At 50.1% G+C, this 18,529-nt stretch overlaps 2 protein-coding genes across 5 annotated transcripts; one reads left to right on the forward strand and one right to left on the reverse strand.

Moving 5' to 3' along the window:
- Positions 1–4,630, forward strand: CHST4 (carbohydrate sulfotransferase 4). 3 transcript variants are annotated; one of them, XM_077931680.1, is made up of 2 exons: positions 1–438; positions 2,837–4,630. In XM_077931680.1, the coding sequence occupies exons 1-2, from the start codon at positions 16–18 to the stop codon at positions 3,956–3,958; spliced, it is 1,545 nt and encodes a 514-aa protein (XP_077787806.1). In that variant the 5' UTR covers positions 1–15; the 3' UTR covers positions 3,959–4,630. The 3 variants fall into 3 exon arrangements, with proteins under 3 accessions (XP_077787806.1, XP_028598099.2, XP_077787807.1); XM_028742266.2 differs by having other exon boundaries at positions 305–438; positions 2,749–4,630; XM_077931681.1 differs by lacking the exon at positions 1–438 and adding an exon at positions 445–619 and having other exon boundaries at positions 2,749–4,630.
- A 1,578-nt stretch (positions 4,631–6,208) lies between these two features.
- TERF2IP (TERF2 interacting protein) lies at positions 6,209–18,438 on the reverse strand. 2 transcript variants are annotated; one of them, XM_028739792.2, is made up of 3 exons: positions 17,692–18,438; positions 11,835–11,905; positions 6,209–10,579 (listed from the first exon to the last, which is right to left on the reverse strand). In XM_028739792.2, the coding sequence occupies exons 1-3, from the start codon at positions 18,287–18,289 to the stop codon at positions 10,118–10,120; spliced, it is 1,131 nt and encodes a 376-aa protein (XP_028595625.2). In that variant the 5' UTR covers positions 18,290–18,438; the 3' UTR covers positions 6,209–10,117. The 2 variants fall into 2 exon arrangements, with proteins under 2 accessions (XP_028595625.2, XP_028595624.2); XM_028739791.2 differs by having other exon boundaries at positions 11,835–11,908.
- Positions 18,439–18,529: the final 91 nt, after the last annotated feature.

Raw genomic sequence — 18,529 nt, forward strand, 5'->3', positions numbered from 1 at the left:
GTGTGGACATTGGCCATGAAGGTGGTCTTGCAGCTCTGGTGGTGGCAGTCAAGAGGGGAGCCTGCCATGCCTTGGATGCTGCACCAGGCTGCAGTGAAGCTTTGGGCTGGCATGGGTGGGCAGCAGCACCTCAGGGCATTGGGATTCCAACCCTCTTTCCTGCAGGCATCTTTTGTTTCCTCCGCACAGAAGAGCTGTGCTGGCCGAATAGCTCCTTCCCACCCCCGCCCTCTCAGCACACACCTCCATAGGCTGGAGCAGGTGCCTCTCCTGGGAGTTCCCTCCTTTCCTCCTGACAGCAGCCTTCACACCACAGAGCACCCAGCAGTGCAGGATTGGGCTGATCTGCTGCCAGGGAACAACCAGCTCTTCCTGTTGCTTGTGGCTCCTCAAGGAAGCTGGGCTTGTGACCCCAGGAGGCCCCTGGATCAACGGGAGGTGAGTGAGACGGGAGGCTCTGTGGGAGAAAAGTGTGCGCCTGCCAGTGGGAGAGCATGTGTCTGTTTCCGCCATGCTGCTTGGATGCCCAGGATCAAAGAGGGAGACACTGACCTGCATTAACAAGTGATCCCTATCGGATGAAAACTCTGCCAGGGATCTGGCATAAGGAACAGCAGAGGTAAAGGCCTAGGGGTGCGTTGCAGGGTATTTTACTGCCTGCTTAACAAGTGAAATAAAACCCCACCCTTCTTCCCACAAGATGGAAGGCGTTGCCCCAACGGCCCCTGGAAGATGAGAGGCAAAAAGGGCAGCTGCTTCCTTCACTGCAGAGAAGCTATACGCTGGCCACCAGCTGTGTGCAGCCCTGGGCTGTCCTCTGCTTAAGCAGCTGGTGAATGCAGTGGCCACAGAAGGAGAAGTCCAAGGGAGGGTAATGGGGTGGGAGCCCAGTGGAAGATGCAGCAGGGAGGGAACTGTTCCCAGCCACACAAAAATATTGTGGGTACATTCATATAAAGGTAAAGGGACCCCTGACCATTAGGTCCAGTCGTGACCGACTCTGGGGTTGCGGCGCTCATCTCGCTTTATTGGCCGAGGGAGCCGGCGTTTGTCCACAGACAGCTTCTGGGTCATGTGGCCAGCATGACTGGCAAACCAGAGCAGCACACAGAAACGCCGTTTACCTTCCCGCTGGAGCGGTACCTATTTATCTACTTGCACTTTGTGCTTTTGAACTGCTAGGTTGGCAGAAGCTGGAACCGAACAACAGGAGCTCACCCCATCGCAGGGATTCGAACCGCCAACCTTCTGATCGGCAAGTCCTAGGCTCTGTGGTTTAACCCACAGCGCCACCCGCGTCCCTATACATTCATATAGACCTTCCTAAAACTCCCAGGTGTCAGATCCGGACTGCTGAGAGCCGGTTGGGCAGAATATGCTCTTGCAGCTTGTCCTGACACAGCTGCCCCTCTTGGAATTAACCCGGCAGTGTGTGAGACTGACTTGTGTGTGGAAAGGGGAGGGAACACCCTGCATGCTTCGCCTGTTCAAGAGGCTCTGTTTCTGCTCCCGTGTTGAGGCTGCCGACAACCTGGGGTTTTGCTTTCTTGACTGGATGTTTTCATCTGTGCAGAAGAGGCACTGCTAGCCAGCTTGCTTGCCTTCCCAGATGCCTTAGGTATTAATCTGCCCTGGCTGCATGAGACTGGCTTCTGAGATTGAAGGGCTGAGATAGCAGGTCTTTTGCTTCTCTGGAGGCAGCTCAGAAGCCTTTAGTGATTCAGGAGCCTCTGGTGAGGTTTTTTGGATGGTGTGTGTGTGTGTGTGTGTGTGTGTGTGTGTGTGTGCGCATGTGTGTGCGTGAACACATGCTTTATTTGCACTTGGGGGTGTTTAGGTGCTTGCCTATTGTTGATTCTGAGGCTCACCAGTTCTTATTATTTGACACTAATATTTTGTGATGATCATAAGAGATTCTTAGATTCCCAAAAGTGCCTCTTGCGCCTGTTCTGTGCTATATTGCTTAATAATTTACTTCAGGTCAGTTGTTTCTCTACAATTCCTATTTAACCATTCTTTATATGACTGACAACACACCCTTTCAAAGTGACAGCTGAATATGCACATGTATAGTTAGAAAACATCATGGACCTAAGAACATTATCTGTTCTGGACAACTTATTTGCAAAAGCCAGAATTTGTCCAAGTTGTCCAAGCTGATCAAAACCAATGGATTTGATCAGCCCTTACTTAGCCTGTCAGCAGGGACGCAGGTGGCGCTGTGGGTAAAACCTCAGCGCCTAGGACTTGCCGATCGCATGGTCGGCGGTTCGAATACCCGTGGCGGGGTGCGCTCCCGTCGTTCGGTCCCAGCGCCTGCCAACCTAGCAGTTCGAAAGCACCCCCGGGTGCAAGTAGATAAATAGGGACCGCTTAGTAGCGGGAAGGTAAACGGCGTTCCGTGTGCTGCACTGGCTCGCCAGATGCAGCTTGTCACGCTGGCCACGTGACCTGGAAGTGTCTGCGGACAGCGCTGGCTCCCGGCCTATAGAGTGAGATGAGCGCACAACCCCAGAGTCTGTCAAGACTGGCCCGTACGGGCAGGGGTACCTTTACCTTTACCTTTACCTTTACCTTTACCTTACTTAGCCTGTCTACAAGTGCTTTTCCAGTTAGCACTCAAACAGCTCTCCAGTTCTGAATACAGGATGGGTGTTGAAAGGTCTTGGCCCTAGGAGCATAGTGGTTCAATTCTCTGAAATGTGCTCTCTTTCTTTCCCTCTTTCTCTCTCTTTACCCACCCTCAAGGCTTTGGGCTGCCATGCTGAAGCTGACCAGGTTAATAGTTCTTGTGATCTTGGCGATACAGGTCATTGCCCTCACCTTCTGGTTTCAGCTTCATGGCAGGAAATGTCCTCTGGCACAGGAGCCATCCCAGGTGCACATTCTCATCCTCTCCTCCTGGAGGTCAGGGTCTTCTTTCGTCGGGCAGCTCTTCAGCCAACACCCTGATGCCTTCTACATGATGGAGCCAGCCTGGCACGTCTGGGCAACCATGTACCAAAACAGCGCCAAAGTCCTGCACATGGCGGTGCGGGACCTCATCCGGTCAGTCTTCAAGTGCGACATGTCGGTCTTCGATGCCTACCTTCCACAGAAGAGAAATGTGTCAGATCTCTTCCAGTGGGAGGTCAGCCGGGCCTTGTGTTCCCCACCAGTGTGCAACTCCTTCCAGCGCAGTGACTTCATCTCCAAGCATGCCTGCAAGACGCTCTGTAGGAAATCCCCCTTCAGCAAAGTGGAAGAGGCCTGCAGGTCTTACAGCCACGTTGTCCTGAAGGTGGTCAGGATCTTTGACCTCAAGGTGCTCTATCCTCTCCTCAATGACCCCTCCCTGAACCTCAAAATCATCCACCTGGTGCGTGACCCCAGAGCCGTTTTCCACTCTCGCAAGAACACAGGAGGTAGCCTGGCCCGGGACACGAGGATTGTGCTGAGACACAAGAGGAATGCAATGGATACTGAGCCCTACGCTGCCATGCAGGAGATTTGCAAAAGTCATGTTGAGGTTTACACTGAAGGCAGGCAGGCCCTTCCCAGCACCCTCCAGGATCGCTACCTCTTGGTGCGGTATGAAGATATTGCCAGCAATCCCTTGGCCAAGGCTGCTCAGCTCTACAGTTTTGCAGGACTGCCCTTCTCTCCTAACCTTCAGTCCTGGGTGCACAACATCACCCATGGGCAGGGCCTTGGCAAGCAGGCCTTTGATGTTGACTCCAGGGACGCAGTGAATGTGTCACAGGCTTGGAGGAAGGCCCTTCCTTATCTCCAAATAGCAAAGCTGCAAGAGGTCTGTAAGGATGCCTTGAAGCTACTGGGCTATTCGCTAGTTAAGTCTGAGGAAGAGCAGAAGAATATGGCATTAGACCTCTTTTATGCCCAAACGCCTCTTGTCAATCAGGAAAGCAAAAGGAGCCTGGAACCATCACCTGCAATTTCTTGGACTTGGACCAGATGAGACATCAGAAGCTTCCTAACACTATTGGTCCATTCGGCTCACTATTTTCCACACTGACTGGCAGTGGCGCTGCCAGCAAGATGGCAGCTTGACTTGAACTGTTTCTGAAATACAGCAGTCATGCAAAAAAAATGATGCAACAGCCCACAAGGGAGAAGTCTGCCCAGCTCGTCACAGAATCTTGTCACTTCATTTCTGCAAGTTTGCAGTATGTTACAGCTGAAATTTCGCCCAGGGACAGGGATCTGGACGCAGCAATGGAATCACCTCTTCCCTTTCTGTTTGAAAAGCTGGGGGGACAGATGGGCTTGGCTTACATTCAGGCCCTGAATCCAACAAGCACCCTTTCATAATATGGTCTCTTAATGGTAATATGGTCTGTTTTGCAGACTAGCACACTTATTAAGGCATAGGCTGTGTTAATTGGATTACCAATGCCAGAATGTTTGTGTGGTAACTAGGTTTTGTGGGAATGGCCTGTGTAAATGACATAAAAATCTATTTCTGTACTTTTCTGCATTTTCTTCCCTTCTGACTTAACTGTTGACAATTCCTACTCCTGAGCTGTGTACGTTTGCACCTGTAACTCAGGATAACACCTTGTGCATCTGATGAAGCCAACTGCAGTTCACAAAAGCTTATGCCAAAATAAATTTCTAAGTTGTTAAGGTGCCAGAAGACTCTTTGTTGGTTCTGCTATAAGAGACTAATAAAACTAATCCTAAACCCTCTGTGGGAAATAAACTCAATTAACTGTCAATCTGGCTAACTGGCAGACATCTCATACAAACCTGAGCATAGAGGCACCCAGAGACTTCCCCAGATCCTACAAAGGCAGAGTCAAGGGTCGTTTCTGTGCAGGGGCCAGTGTAGAAATGTAGCCCCCACAATGCCTTCAACTCATGAGAGTAACTGAGGAAAATTGGGTGGGGGGCTACAAATGAGAGGATTTCTGTGGATCTTCGTCTCATCCAATCTAGCAGTTCAGTGTCTACAACTTTCAAACTCACCCGGAGCATCCTTACAAGCCACAACGGAGAGATATTGCTAACTCCCAAGAAATCAAGCCTTCTTAAAAGTGCATATCTACTGAAAGAGTTCCTACAGAAAGCCTTGGTATATTTCTCACAATGCAATGACCAGGAGAAGGTTAGAGAAGCAGGGTATAAAATGTTGGCCCAAAGTACAAGCACCAAGTCAAAAGTGTCTTCCATGATGATGAGACTCCTTGGCCACGCTGGGTGATGGCAAAAGGAGGTTTGGTTCAATGGCTTGTTTGTGTGAAAGAGCATGGAGTCTGTGGTTGGATGAAAGGAAATGCCAAAGTGCATGGATCCCCTTGGCTGGGGAATCAGCTGTCAAGAGATAGTTGACCTCCTGTGTGAGGAAAATAAGCCTTTATTGTAGCTCTTGAAGCACCTCCCAGTGAAGCAAAAAGAGGCCTCAGATTTCCCAAAGCTGTAAAGCCCCTGACACAATGGGGACCCTTAACAGGGCATGAGCAAAGCAAAATAAGGTCCTAATTCTTATAGCAAAACGTATATATTTTAAAGTAACAGTACTAGTAAAAACTAATTAAGATCAATAGTCAGTGCTTACAAAAACTCATTCCTTTTTCTAACCACAGTCCAAACCACTCCTTTCTTGACAGTAAACACTAAGTGCCAGCCCAAAACAAAACATTTCTTTTGTGCAGTTTTTCTCCAATCGCTACCCCTTCCCTAGTCCTCTTTTTGTTATCCATAGAATGCTCTCATCCTAAACAGTGGCATAGCATCGTCAGATGGTACCCAGTGCGGAAAATTTATTGTCATCCCCCCCACTGAAATTCTTAAAAGAAGAAAAAATAAGATAACTTACAGTTGAAAGTGTTATTTTCTGGTTTATTTATTTATTTAACATTGTGAGCATAAGAACTTAAAATATTTTTTTCCTAACTTTGTTCTCTGCAAATTTTGAAATCCCATCATTAAAATCAATTCCTTTTGCTACTTTGTTTTCAATTGGCAAGATGGCTAAGCCAGAGAGCTTTGCCATTCCCTGTGGGAATGTTCAGGGAGGCAGGAGAGGATATATTGTTTAATTATATCCTTCCCTACTTGTGTTAACAAGTTCTATGATTTAACAGAGTAATGTTCCCCTTTTAAACTTACACAGCGGATAGATTTGCCAGGCTTGCATAAGCCTCTAAAATAAGTTTCCTGGTAATTCCCCTTTCTTCCCTCTTAAAAGAATAGACACGACACAGTCTTGTATAAAAGTATATAAAATAGTTTACTCACATTCTGTTCACAGAAGGATCCCAGAAGGCAGACTTAAGTTACAAGATATATACACCTGGAATCTATGCATGTCAATGTCTGAAACATTGTTTAAATATTTTATTTTGTATATTCATAGTCTGTTTTTTGATCTGAAAAATCTACTAGGTGGCTCATAATTGATTTTAAATCCACAGCTTGGCTGGAACTAGAAATGGCTTCAGTCCCCCTGGTGGATTATCTGCACTGGAAACTAGATACTGGGAGTGTGCCCCTTTTGGCTCTGACCCTCAATTACATATTACAGTAACCCAATAATTACATTTTATCCTCACAACAACCCTGTGAGGTAGGTTAGGCTGAGAGACTGACCTGAAGTCACCTAGCAGGTTTCATGCCTGAGTAGAGCTACAAGGTCCTAGTCCAACACTTTAACCACTACACCACACTGGCTCATGACTGGATCAGCCAGTGTCAGTCTTGCTAGCCCAGAATACTGGTTCCAATAGTGGCCAGCTGGAAGGAAGCAAAGAATGGCTTATACAGGAAATGTTGTACAGAGGCTCATGTTTCCTCATGCTATGATTATGAGAATGGAAAAGGCTGCTGAGATGGGGATTTTGTGGAAGGACCAGGAAACAGGAGCCTGTCTGGCCCTATGCATGCTATGCATGTTTGCTGGTGTGATTTTTACAGAGTTACTGGGGCTTACTCCCATTTGCACTCACTTCCTCTACTTTTTCTGTTGCCTCCCTTACTTCAAACTACTATATAGACAGCAAACGCATTATGGCAGGGCAAAATTATCTTGTTACTCTATAATGCTTGATGCCCATAAACAATGCATGGTGCCCATGATGCAGACCCTTCGAGTGTCACTATTTTCCAGTGACAGTTCCAGATTTACAGAAGCCACCCCATTTTCTGATTTGATCCTGGAATGCCCCGCTTTTCCATATAACGTCCCTATTTTCAGTGGAGAAAGGCCATGGAAAGTCATGGGAGCCCCGAGCCAAGGAGATAAGTAACCATACCTTTAGAAAACATCTGAAGGCAGCCTTGTATAGGGAAGCTTTTTAATGTTAAATGTTTCATTATGGTTTTTTATACATATTGGAAGCCAACCAGAGTAGTATTAGTATTAGTATTAGTAGTAGTAATAATAGTAATGTAATAGGACATCCCTATTTTCTTGGGAGAAATGTTGGAGGGTATGCATGATGTCGCTGCATAAACACCAGCAACAAATGTAAGGAAGTTGGCTTTAGCGCACGTGAGAGGAGAACAAGTCCATTTTCTGGGCTGTTTTTCCTCCCCACTGAGATTTGCAGTTAGCCGAGCTGCTCAAGAGAAGAGATGATGCCTGCCCGCCACCCCCCTGAATCTCCCTGGGTGGGGGAAAGGAGAAGGCGGGGGGGAGGGGTGTGGGAAATAGAACAGCGTGCTCCTGCACACATTGCTCCTGCCTCTGCCTGAGCCCAAACCAGAGGCGTGTTCCCAGTCCAAGGCGACGCATGTGCAGCCAGGCCGTCATGTGGCCTCCCTGAGGAGGGGGGCTGGTGTCCTGGGGATTCTGGCTTGCACTGACCTCTCCCCACCCTCAGCCTCCACCCCCACCACACTCTACTTCTTCTTTGCCACCAGAGCAACCAGCAGTGGTGGCAGAAGGAGCGTGGCAGCGTTGTTTGCCCGAAGTCACTTTCTTTCTGGGGCCGGGAGCGGGCGCGTTGAGCATTCTGTCACCCCCTCATGATGACACCCGGGGCGACCTGCCCCCACTGCCACCCACTTCCTACACCACTAATCCTGAGACCTCTGCAAAGGAGTTGAAGTGTAATTTAGTCTTGAAGAATTCATGGGTAGCTTTTGTGTGAAAAGCCCTCTAACGAAGTTCACACATCCGATCTGTTTCAATAACCAAGTTCACATCAAGCCTGGTTCCAATCAATGTGGTTGCTGTTCTACTTGCTTCAGCGAGGTATGGCTGGATACAAGATGACCAAATTAGCCATTTCCTTTTAGGGTTTATGACGATCCACATGTGCTCTTATTTATATAAGATTTTTACAGTCCAAATTCATTTTGCAGTGGAGACTTGCATCAATCCTGACAGTGCTCCCTTTTTCTGTTTTCCACTACCATTAAGGACCATTTTTGTCATGGTTTCCTGCCATCTCCTTCCATCTCTGCTGATGTTTTCTACCATTTACAGCAGTTTTCCACCTGCCTCATAGACACAACACTGAACGTTAACACCCTGGTTGCTCCCACATTTTCTTTGAGAAGTTAGAATGTTCATGAAGATTCCACAACATCACCATCATACAGGGGCAGGGATGGCCAAAAGTGATGGTCAGATAGAATGTATTCATTTCATAGCATAACCTTTTGAGGCTGGCGAGTGCCACATCTATTCATAGCAGGAGCCTTTGATAATGCCTTAAGGGCCAGTTCATGGATGAGTGATCAAGTTTAAGAGCATGTGAAAACGTATATACTTTGGCAGTGGCCAGTGTGGCTCTAGTCAGCTGTGTAAACCTCCTTAATCTGGCTGCATTGATCTTTTAGAGCTCCTGGATGTTTGTATTTCACAAAACTCTTGAAAAACCTGTCAAAGAGATAAGTTACTGTTGGCACCTATAACACTTTTTTGCCGCATGATTTGGACAGAACATTCAGAGGATGTGGCATTTAATGAGGAAGGGAGCACAGACAGATTCGGTTCACTCATTTGTTCCATACCTGGCTGTTCAGCTATGATTTCTCTTTCCTTACCAACTCAAGGAAGCCAGTGCCACACACAGAGACCTGAATACATACCTACATTTACTGCACCTCTATCCAAGGTGCATTTGCCATGATGTGGCAGAAATTTATCACATACTCCAATACCATCATGCAAGTTGTTTGCCCTTCTCTACATCTATTTTAAAAAAATTAAGTCTGCAGCCTCTGTGTCATCGGCTACCTTATTTTAACCAGATAAACTACCCTTAAAAATTAGGTAGTTTTTAGGTGGGTTTTTGTTGTTGCTGCTGTTATTGATTTTCAATTTTTGTATCTTTATTTTTAGATCTTACAATGATTTGTGTGGGAATTGTTCAATTATGGATGTGTTTTATTTATTGCTTATGACTAGTCTTGTTATGTTTTGATTATGTAAATCTTTTCATGTTCATGTACGAAAGGCGGCATACAAATTAGATGATGATTAAATGTTCTTCTACAAGAAATCCCAGGCTGGTGTCTGAATAGCCAAGATGATGAGCAATCCTATGCATTTGCTACAGGACATGTAGGTGCTCCCCCTCAGCACTCTTGTTAGCCTAAATGATGGGGGTGGGGTGTATGCGTATCTATCTAAGTGGGTGTGTTCTGGCTCCAGAAATCATTCCAGTGACTAAGTGCATCAGTGCTACTGAATATTCTTGACTGGGTAGAAGCACTTCTGGAGGGAGGGATGGGGGGTGGAACGACCCCACAGGAAGACCCAAGCAATGCTCCAACTTTAGGGGATTGGCTAAAGTCGAGCCAAAAATGTGTGGCTGTCTGTTGCCAAGTACCTCAGAATCAGCCACTGCCACACCTAAGTTCCAACTGAAGGCAAGCTGGCGAAGGGAGAATAAAGAGGCTGATTGTACCAGGTCCACAGAAATCTCCTGTGAAGTAAATAAAGGCTTTGTGTACAAATGGAAGTGAGGAGAAGGAAAGTCTCAAAGAACGGTGTCTCCATCACAACAGCTTGCTGTGCTTTCAGTCACAGAAGACAGTAACCGCAGGTTGCTGGCCTCCAGAGACTTTCCCTGTAGCCTGACACTCAGAAAACTCCCTCTGAAGAAATGTGTGTGAGAAAGAAGAAGTTTGCTTCCCTCCTACAGTAAACCATGGCTGTTGCAAGCTAACTTTTCCTGAATGCCACACGCCTGTTCACATTCTCCGCTCCATATTTTGCCACTAGCTTGCTTCTGAGGTCTTCATCCCCCTTCAGCAAGTCCACATCATCCTGCCTGCTCCAAAGAGGGCAGCCACCCAAGGATTGCCCCGTCTGCAGGCAACATTCCACAGCTGCCACTTCCCCACTGGTTTTCAAAAAAGCTTGTGTCACAGTTGTCAGGTCCACGTCAAACTTCTTCATGAAATATTTTATGTCCTCTACTGCCGTGGCCACCTCCACAGCTGAGGGAGCTGCAGGCTGTTGCTCTGCCACTGGGGGCTGGCTTGGGGGCTCAGCAGAATCTCCACCAGATACAAACTCAAGCACCCTGATTTTGGGATTAGGAGGTGCTTCTTCTTCAGAGGTCTTGAGCTCCATGTGTTCTGAAAAGGTGTCTTCTGTGGAGCTGGGGCTCTCACTGTCTCCCTAGAAGGAAGGTGAATTAGGACAGTTCAAGATCACTGTTTCTTTCTAAATTTGTACTCTGATGGTGATGGGGCAATTCTGTTTTAGTCATTCCATCTCATACAAGATAGTGAAGGGTTAGAGAACGTACAGAAAAGAAAAAAATGACAATGGGGTTGGAGAAGTTTCCCTCTGAGGCTTTTGAATCTGACAGGTGGACAAAGTTGACCAGCGGCCCCCTTTCCCACTAGAGTCCTTCGGCACTGCAGAAGCACAGCTTTTCTCTAATCAGCATGAAGCAAATTAAAAGGAAAGCTGCTTGGGTCTTACTCACAAGTAGCCCCACCAGTAAAGAGTCCGGCTGGGCTACAGGTAAAGATGGGCATCGAGGCTCGAGGCTCCCACTATAAGCCTCAGAGAGAGTCAGGAAAAGGAGCCAGAGCACGCCTCTTTTGGGAGTATATAATACGGTAAGTTGTACCAGAGTGTGGTAGAGGTGGGTTATATTTTCCCCAACCCACCCCCACAGTTGAGCAGGGCTTCTCTGGTCTGAAAGAAGGCAGAGAGAGGAGTGCAGCCCTGCTCCTGAAGGCAGCAAGGAACAGCTGCTTCAACTCTGAAGAGCGAGAGACTCCATGACTGCAACACCAGACAACACACACTTCCTATAGTGCAGAATGGTCTAGCAATCAGCAAAGGTGAAATAGAAACATTAATCAGAAGCCTCCTTTGGCAGCTTCTACCTCTAAAATGGTTCCTGTTTAGCAGGCGGCATCATTAGTTAATTGGTTAATCCCTGTTCCCCATGTGCGGGAGGCGGGGAGGTTAATGACTAGTTCCTTCTCTGAAGCTGCAAGGAACATTTTTCCAATTAAAAGCACATGGCAATCCTGAAATGCCTCAAGGGTGTTTACTGGCACGCACACATCACAGACTGACACTGCAATGGAGGGAGTGGGTTGGATTGCTACATATACGGCCTGAAAAATATAAGGGGACAACACTGGAATGAACAGGTTGGCACACAGCACTGCCTATATCACCCAGAAAAAAGTGCCTTAATGAAACCTAGCAATTCCAGGCTAAATAGCCAGTCACAAACAAGTTACGTTTGCCATTGTCCAAAGCCAAATATGTCAAATAAATGTACCGTAATCGGTTCTGCTTTTAGTCATTCTATAAGCTATGCTGAAACACTCAGTGGCACCTTATGCGAAGGCATCTGTACCCCATTGTCTTCAAATTCTTTGTTAGCTGTCTGGAAAATGCTATGTACCTTTGATCCTTCCGCAGTGTGGCTTTGATCCTCTGGCTGGGGGACATCCTCGACTTCCTCACTTTGGGAGGCTGCTAAAGGCAAAGGTATGTTGAGGTTCACTGTGACAAAAGTCATCCAAGCCACATTTCCCACCCTTGTGATGATGCATCAATTACCACCTTGGTGCCATGGGCCCTTGAAAAATGGGAGAAGGAAATGGCAGCTTCAGGTCCTGAGGCCCCACTGGCCTCAGCTAGCTAATGGAGTGGGGAATGCTGGGTTTTTCCAATGCTTGATTTATTTATTCCCCACCCCCCATATGTAAGGTTGTGATTGTGCAGCTAAAGTGAGTGTAAGCTGCAGGCCCACTGCACTGCAAAAAAGCCCTCTTTTCCAGAGCAAACAAAGGGTCAGTTAGGCTGGGGACTGAGATATGAAAGCTAGGAGCTAAATGGCACCTTAAACCTAGGTTATAGGTGCAACAACAGAATGTCTAGGTATGCTCTTTAATAACAAGAATACAAAGCTGAAAATGAATGAACTGCAGCTAAAATATTATGTTCGATTTTCACATGGTCTAGTCCTTCCCCTGCCCACCCCACCCCCTAATATTCTTATGAGGGTCTCTTCTCCAGTCTTCAGAGAGTAACTGGATGTGGGGAGGCAGAAAAAGGTCCTGCTTTCTTTTCTGAAATCTTTAGGCGCAGTACTGCACCCAGAGCTCAGAAACGGCTCACACTAATGAAATTTCCTGTCGCAAAATGCACCTAAAACACTGGGAGTTTTGAACACTGGCTGGGGAAGACCCTCACACAAGTCAGAAGGAGCAGCACTTGAACAGGCAAGAAGCCCAAGGATTTGAAGAACCCTAAGGGTAGAGTGGATACCCCTCCAAAGGGGTGATCATGGGCTGGGAAACTGGAGCCGGGGGGGGGGGGATACTCAAAGACAGTAGGGAGTTGAACACGGGTAGTGGGGAAGAAGAGAGGAGTGAAAGGTGTGTGTGTGCATGAAACACTTGCACACTCACAGGGGAAGTACTTGGCAGGTCACCAGCAGGCAGAAGCAGTAGCTTGAAAGCATATGAGGTGTCATGAGGAAATGGCAGGCAGAAGCCCAGTGTTGACCAAAGGCAGGACTGAGAAGGAAGGAGGAGAGGAAGCTACTTTAATAGACTTTGAATTATGTTCCATGATAGGGCTTGGAGGCAGAAAATGTGTGAAGAGAAGGCAGGAGGAAAGAACCCCAAAGGTGAGAATTTTGCCCATGGGGGCTCCTTTGGCCAACACCTCCTTTGGCCAACACCTGGCCAAAGTCTCATTTCCGGGCAATATAGAAGCCCAGAGGGGACAACAACCTGCAAGATGAGTGGCAGTATTTGACAACCAGGAAGGTGGAAGCAGGAGGTGGGCCAGGGTGCCCCAGACAAGCTGCCTCACCATAATGTAGCAGTGATGCCAGATATGGCCGGCTAGTGGCTTGCCAAAGCTTGCTGCCTTCTGGCTAGGAAAGCATCCTTCTGCCAGGCCTTACTTACAGGACGGCTGCTGTTGCTGCTTGTGTGAGTGTTGGGAAGACTGCTCCCTCCTTTGCCAACTCCATCCGGCCTAGGGGGCAGACCTGCACTCACTGCCAGGGCCTCCATCAAGACCTCCGGGACACGGCTGCTGTTGCTGCTTGCGTGAGTGTTGGGAGGACCGCTCCCTTTTCTGCCAACTCCATCTGGCCTAGGGGCGGGGCCTGCACTCACTGCCACAGCATAAGAGGCCTGAGAGAGGCCCCCGGGACACGGCTGCTGTTGCTGCTTGTGTGAGTGTTGGGAAGACTGCTCCCTCCTTTGCCAACTCCATCCGGCCTAGGGGGCAGGACCTGCACTCACTGCCAGGGCCTCCATCAAGACCTCCGGGACACGGCTGCTGTTGTTGCTTGTGTGAGTGTTGGGAGGACCGCTCCCTTTTCTGCCAACTCCATCTGGCCTAGGGGCGGGGCCTGCACTCACTGCCACAGCATAAGAGGCCTGAGAGAGGCCCCCGGGACACGGCTGCTGTTGCTGCTTGTGTGAGTGTTGGGAAGACTGCTCCCTCCTTTGCCAACTCCATCCGGCCTAGGGGGCAGGACCTGCACTCACTGCCAGGGCCTCCATCAAGACCTCCGGGACACGGCTGCTGTTGCTGCTTGCGTGAGTGTTGGGAGGACCGCTCCCTTTTCTGCCAACTCCATCTGGCCTAGGGGCGGGGCCTGCACTCACCGCCACAGCATAAGAGGCCTGAACAGCTACTGGCAGCAATGGACAAAATGGTTTTAAATGTTTTAATTGTTTTTAATTTGCAGCACTTTAAATGGTGGTTGTTGTTTTTTATAATATTATATTATTTTATTATTTTATTTTTGCTTGGGGGGGGGATAAGCATTTAGTCAGCGCTATTGTTTCTTGCTTTGTTTTGTTCTGTTTTGTTTTATTATTATCATTATTATTCTGTTAAATTATTATATAATTTGTATTTTGCTTTTTAAGGGGTGGGGTCAGGGCTGCCTGGGAGTGGGTCCCAGCAAACAAAATGGCTGGGGCATGTTCCACAGGGGGGGATGCACTGGGACAACCGATCTCAGTGATCATGGGTAGGAGGAGGAGTTACGCTAAGACCAGACCATGTCATTACAGAGGAGGCAGGTTTAGTCGTTGTCTGAGGACTATCCCTGCCTCCAGGTCTGGTCCTGACCGGAAGGATACTGGAATCAGCAAGGGAAACCCACATGACCTGAAAGTGTTGCTGTGCAATGCCAGGTCAATGATGAATAAAACCACTGCCATCCACGACCTGATTGTGGATGGAGGATTTGACCTGGCATGTGTGACAGAGACCTGGTTGGATGAAGCAGATGGGCCTGTCCTTGCCGCTGCTTGCCCACCAGGTTTCTCTTACGCACAGCAACCCAGGTCATGTGGGCGGGGAGGGGGGGTTGCAGTGATTTTTAGGAAGTCATTAGTCTGCACCAGGCGTCCTATTGGGAAGACCCAGTTCTCTGAGTGCATGTTCTGGAAGTTGGGCAATAGGGGCAGTACAGGATTCCTACTGGTGTACCGACCTCCCCGCTGCACCAAGGATTCCCTGCCCGAGCTGCTTCAGGTCGTGGCGGATATGCTCCTGGAGACACCTAGCTTGGTTGTCCTGGGGGATTTTAACATCCATGCCGACACGACCTTACAAGGGGCCGCTCGGGACTTCGTGGAAAGCATGGCCTCCATGGGGCTGTCCCTGAATAAGTTTGGCCCAACTCATAGCCATGGACATGCCTTAGACTTGGTGTTCACCTCTATGGATGCTGGTGATCTGACACTAACTAAAAGCGAAACAAAAGAAGTGCCATGGTCAGATCACTTCCTGGTGCAACTGGACTTCTCCGCAACCCTTCCCCTCTGCAGGGAGGTGGGACCAATTCAGATGGTCCGCCCCCGCCACTTAATGGATCCAATTGGCTTCCAGAGAGTGGTAGGGGATGCTTTATCCCAAGTTGATGGCCTTTCAGCTGATTCCCTGGTGGCACGCTGGAATGCGGAGTTAACCAGGGCTATTGACTGTCTGGCTCCGAAGCGCCCTCTCCGATTGCATGGAGCCCGGACAGCCCCGTGGTTTTCCCCGGAGCTGAGGGTGATGAAACAATCGTTGAGACGGCTAGAGCGCCGGTGGCGGAAAACTCATTCTGAATCAGACCGGACACGGGCTAGAGCTCAACGTCGAGCCTACCAAGTGGCAATGGCGACGGCGAAGAGGGCCTTCTTCGCTGCCTCCATAGCATCTGCAGAAAACAGCAGCAGGAGACTTTTTCAGGTGGTTCGCAATCTATCGGAACCACCTGTACCACCGGGGCCTGGTAGGGACCCCAAGATCTCCTGCAATGCTTTTGCAAAGTTTTTTGCAGATAAAATCGCTCAGATTCAGAAGGAGGTAGACTCCACCGTGGGAGCAGGGCCAGGGCGGGAGAGTGCTAGAGTTCTGTCTGGTCCTGTTACATGGGATCAATTCCAGTCTGTTACCTCCGAGGATGTGGACAGGCTGCTTGGAAAAGTGAAACCGACCACCTGTCTCCTTGATCCTTGCCCATCCTGGCTGATAAAAGCGAGCCGGGAAGGGCTGGGCGATGGGCTCTGCGGGGTGGTGAATGCTTCCCTCTGTGAGGGAGCCTTCCCAGACCCGCTGAAAGAGGCGGTCATTAAACCGCTTCTTAAAAAAACATCTTTAGACCCGGCCAATTTGGCCAACTATCGCCCAGTCTCAAATCTACCATTCTTGGGCAAGGTGATTGAGCGGGTGGTTGCTGAACAACTCCAAGCACGCCTGGAGGAAACGGACCATTTGGATCCCTTCCAATCGGGATTCAGGTCTCACCATGGGACTGAAACTGCCTTGGTCGCGCTGGTTGATGATCTCCGGCGGGCTAGGGACAAAGGTGAGAGCTGTTTCCTAGTTCTGCTGGATCTCTCAGCGGCCTTTGACACCATCGACCATAACATCCTTCTGGACCGTCTAGAGGGGCTGGGAGCTGGGGGCACTGTCATACAGTGGTTCCGCTCCTTCCTCCTGGGTCGTGTCCAGAAAGTGGTGGTGGGGGATGAGTGCTCAGACCCCTGGGCTCTCACTTGTGGGGTGCCTCAGGGTTCTGTCCTCTCCCCCATGCTTTTTAATATCTATATGAAGCCGCTGGGAGAGATCATCAGGGGGTTTGGACTGGGTGTTCATCAGTACGCAGATGACACCCAGCTCTACCTCTCCTTTAAATCAGAACCAGTGAGGGCGGTGAAGGTCCTGTGTGAGTGCCTGGAGGCGGTTGGAGGATGGATGGCGGCTAACAGACTGAGGTTGAATCCTGACAAGACAGAAGTACTGTTTTTGGGGGACAGGGAGCGGGTTGGTGTGGGGGATTCCCTGGTCTTGAATGGGGTAACTGTGCCCCTAAAGGACCAGGTGCGTAGCCTGGGAGTCATTTTGGACTCACAGCTGTCCATGGAGGCGCAGGTTAACTCTGTGTCCAGGGCAGCTGTCTACCAGCTCCACCTGGTACGCAGGCTAAGACCCTACCTGCCCGCGAACTGTCTCGCCAGAGTGGTGCATGCTCTAGTTATCTCACGCTTGGACTACTGCAACGCGCTCTACGTGGGGCTACCTTTGAAGGTGACCCGGAAACTGCAATTAATCCAGAATGCGGCAGCTAGACTGGTGACTGGGAGTGGCCGCCGGGACCATATAACACCGGTTCTGAGAGACCTGCATTGGCTCCCAGTACGTTTCCGAGCACGATTCAAAGTGTTGGTGCTGACCTTTAAAGCCCTAAACGGCCTCGGTCCTGTATACCTGAAGGAGCGTCTCCACCCCCATCATTCAGCCCGGACACTGAGATCCAGCGCCGAGGGCCTTCTGGCGGTTCCCTCATTGCGAGAAGTGAGGCTACAGGGAACCAGACAGAGGGCCTTCTCGGTAGTGGCGCCCGCCCTGTGGAACGCCCTCCCATTAGATGTCAAAGAGATAAATAATTACCTGATATTCAGAAGACATCTTAAGGCAGCCCTGTTCAGGGAAGTTTTTAATATGTAATGCTGTACTGTTTTTAACACTGATTGGGAGCCGCCCAGAGTGGCTGGGGAAACTCAGCCAGATGGGCGGGGTATAAATAATAAATTATTATTATTATTATTACTGCTTCTGACTGGCAGCAGTGACTCTCTGTATGGCTTCAGGCAGGACTCCTTCCCAGCCCTAGATGGAGATGATGCCAGGGTCTGAACCAGGGACACTTTCTACTTGCCAAGCAGGTGCTCTGATCCTGTGCTGCGGCAGGAGGCCTTTTGGCCCATTCCAGCTAAAGCAGCCCTGCTTACCAGCAGCAGATTCAGACGAGCTTCTGAGCTTGCGTCTCTGGGCGGGCAGGACGAGGTCTTCCTTGCCCCGCAGGTGCTTCAGGTAGCGGTCGCGCATGGCCTGCCAGGAGTGCCGAGTGACCCGGGCCGCCTCCATCTCCTTCCAGACAGCGTTGCCACTGCCGGCTGCCTGCCTGCCGCTGCTGCCTCCCTTGCTCCTCCGCAGGTGCAGCAAGATGGCCCGGTCTTCCACCTCGCTGAAGGGCAGGCGGCCCTCGGCAGCGCCCGTGTCCGCGGTGACCGGCGGTGGTTGCAGGCGGTATGTCTCCAGCGGCAGGAGCTCCTGGCGGGCCACGCAGTCGGCGACGTAGCTGGCGGAGATGAAGACCCCCGAGGTTCTCGGCGGCACCTCTCCCGGCCGGGCCAGCAGCACCCCGCCCGGCTCCTGCACGCGGCACAGGCGCCCGCCGTGGCGCACGATCAGCGGGGCCAGCTCCACCTTGGCCGCCCCGGGGCGCACGTAGAAGCTCAGGGGGCTGCCGTCCTCCCGCTGGAAGAACAGCCGAGGCTGCCGGGCAGAGCCATCCGGCTCCCCCTCGGCCTCCGCTGTGCCCAGCATCGTCCGGACAGCTGGGGCTGCAGCGGAAGGACGAGCCCCGCAACCGGCTGCTCGGGCCCCCCAATTCCCACCCGACGCCGCCTACGGGCTGCTCTGCCCGGAAAGGAAATGGCACTCTGCACGCGCTCAGGGGCACCCGCGTGCTCAGATTAGGGGCGGGGCGACTTGACCCGTTGCACTCCGCCCACTCCCCCCTTCAACGGCGGCGGCAACGTACCGGAAAGTTTCCTTTTGCGGCCG

This window comes from Podarcis muralis, chromosome 7, assembly GCF_964188315.1.
Source record: "Podarcis muralis chromosome 7, rPodMur119.hap1.1, whole genome shotgun sequence".
NCBI lineage: Eukaryota > Metazoa > Chordata > Lepidosauria > Squamata > Lacertidae > Podarcis > Podarcis muralis.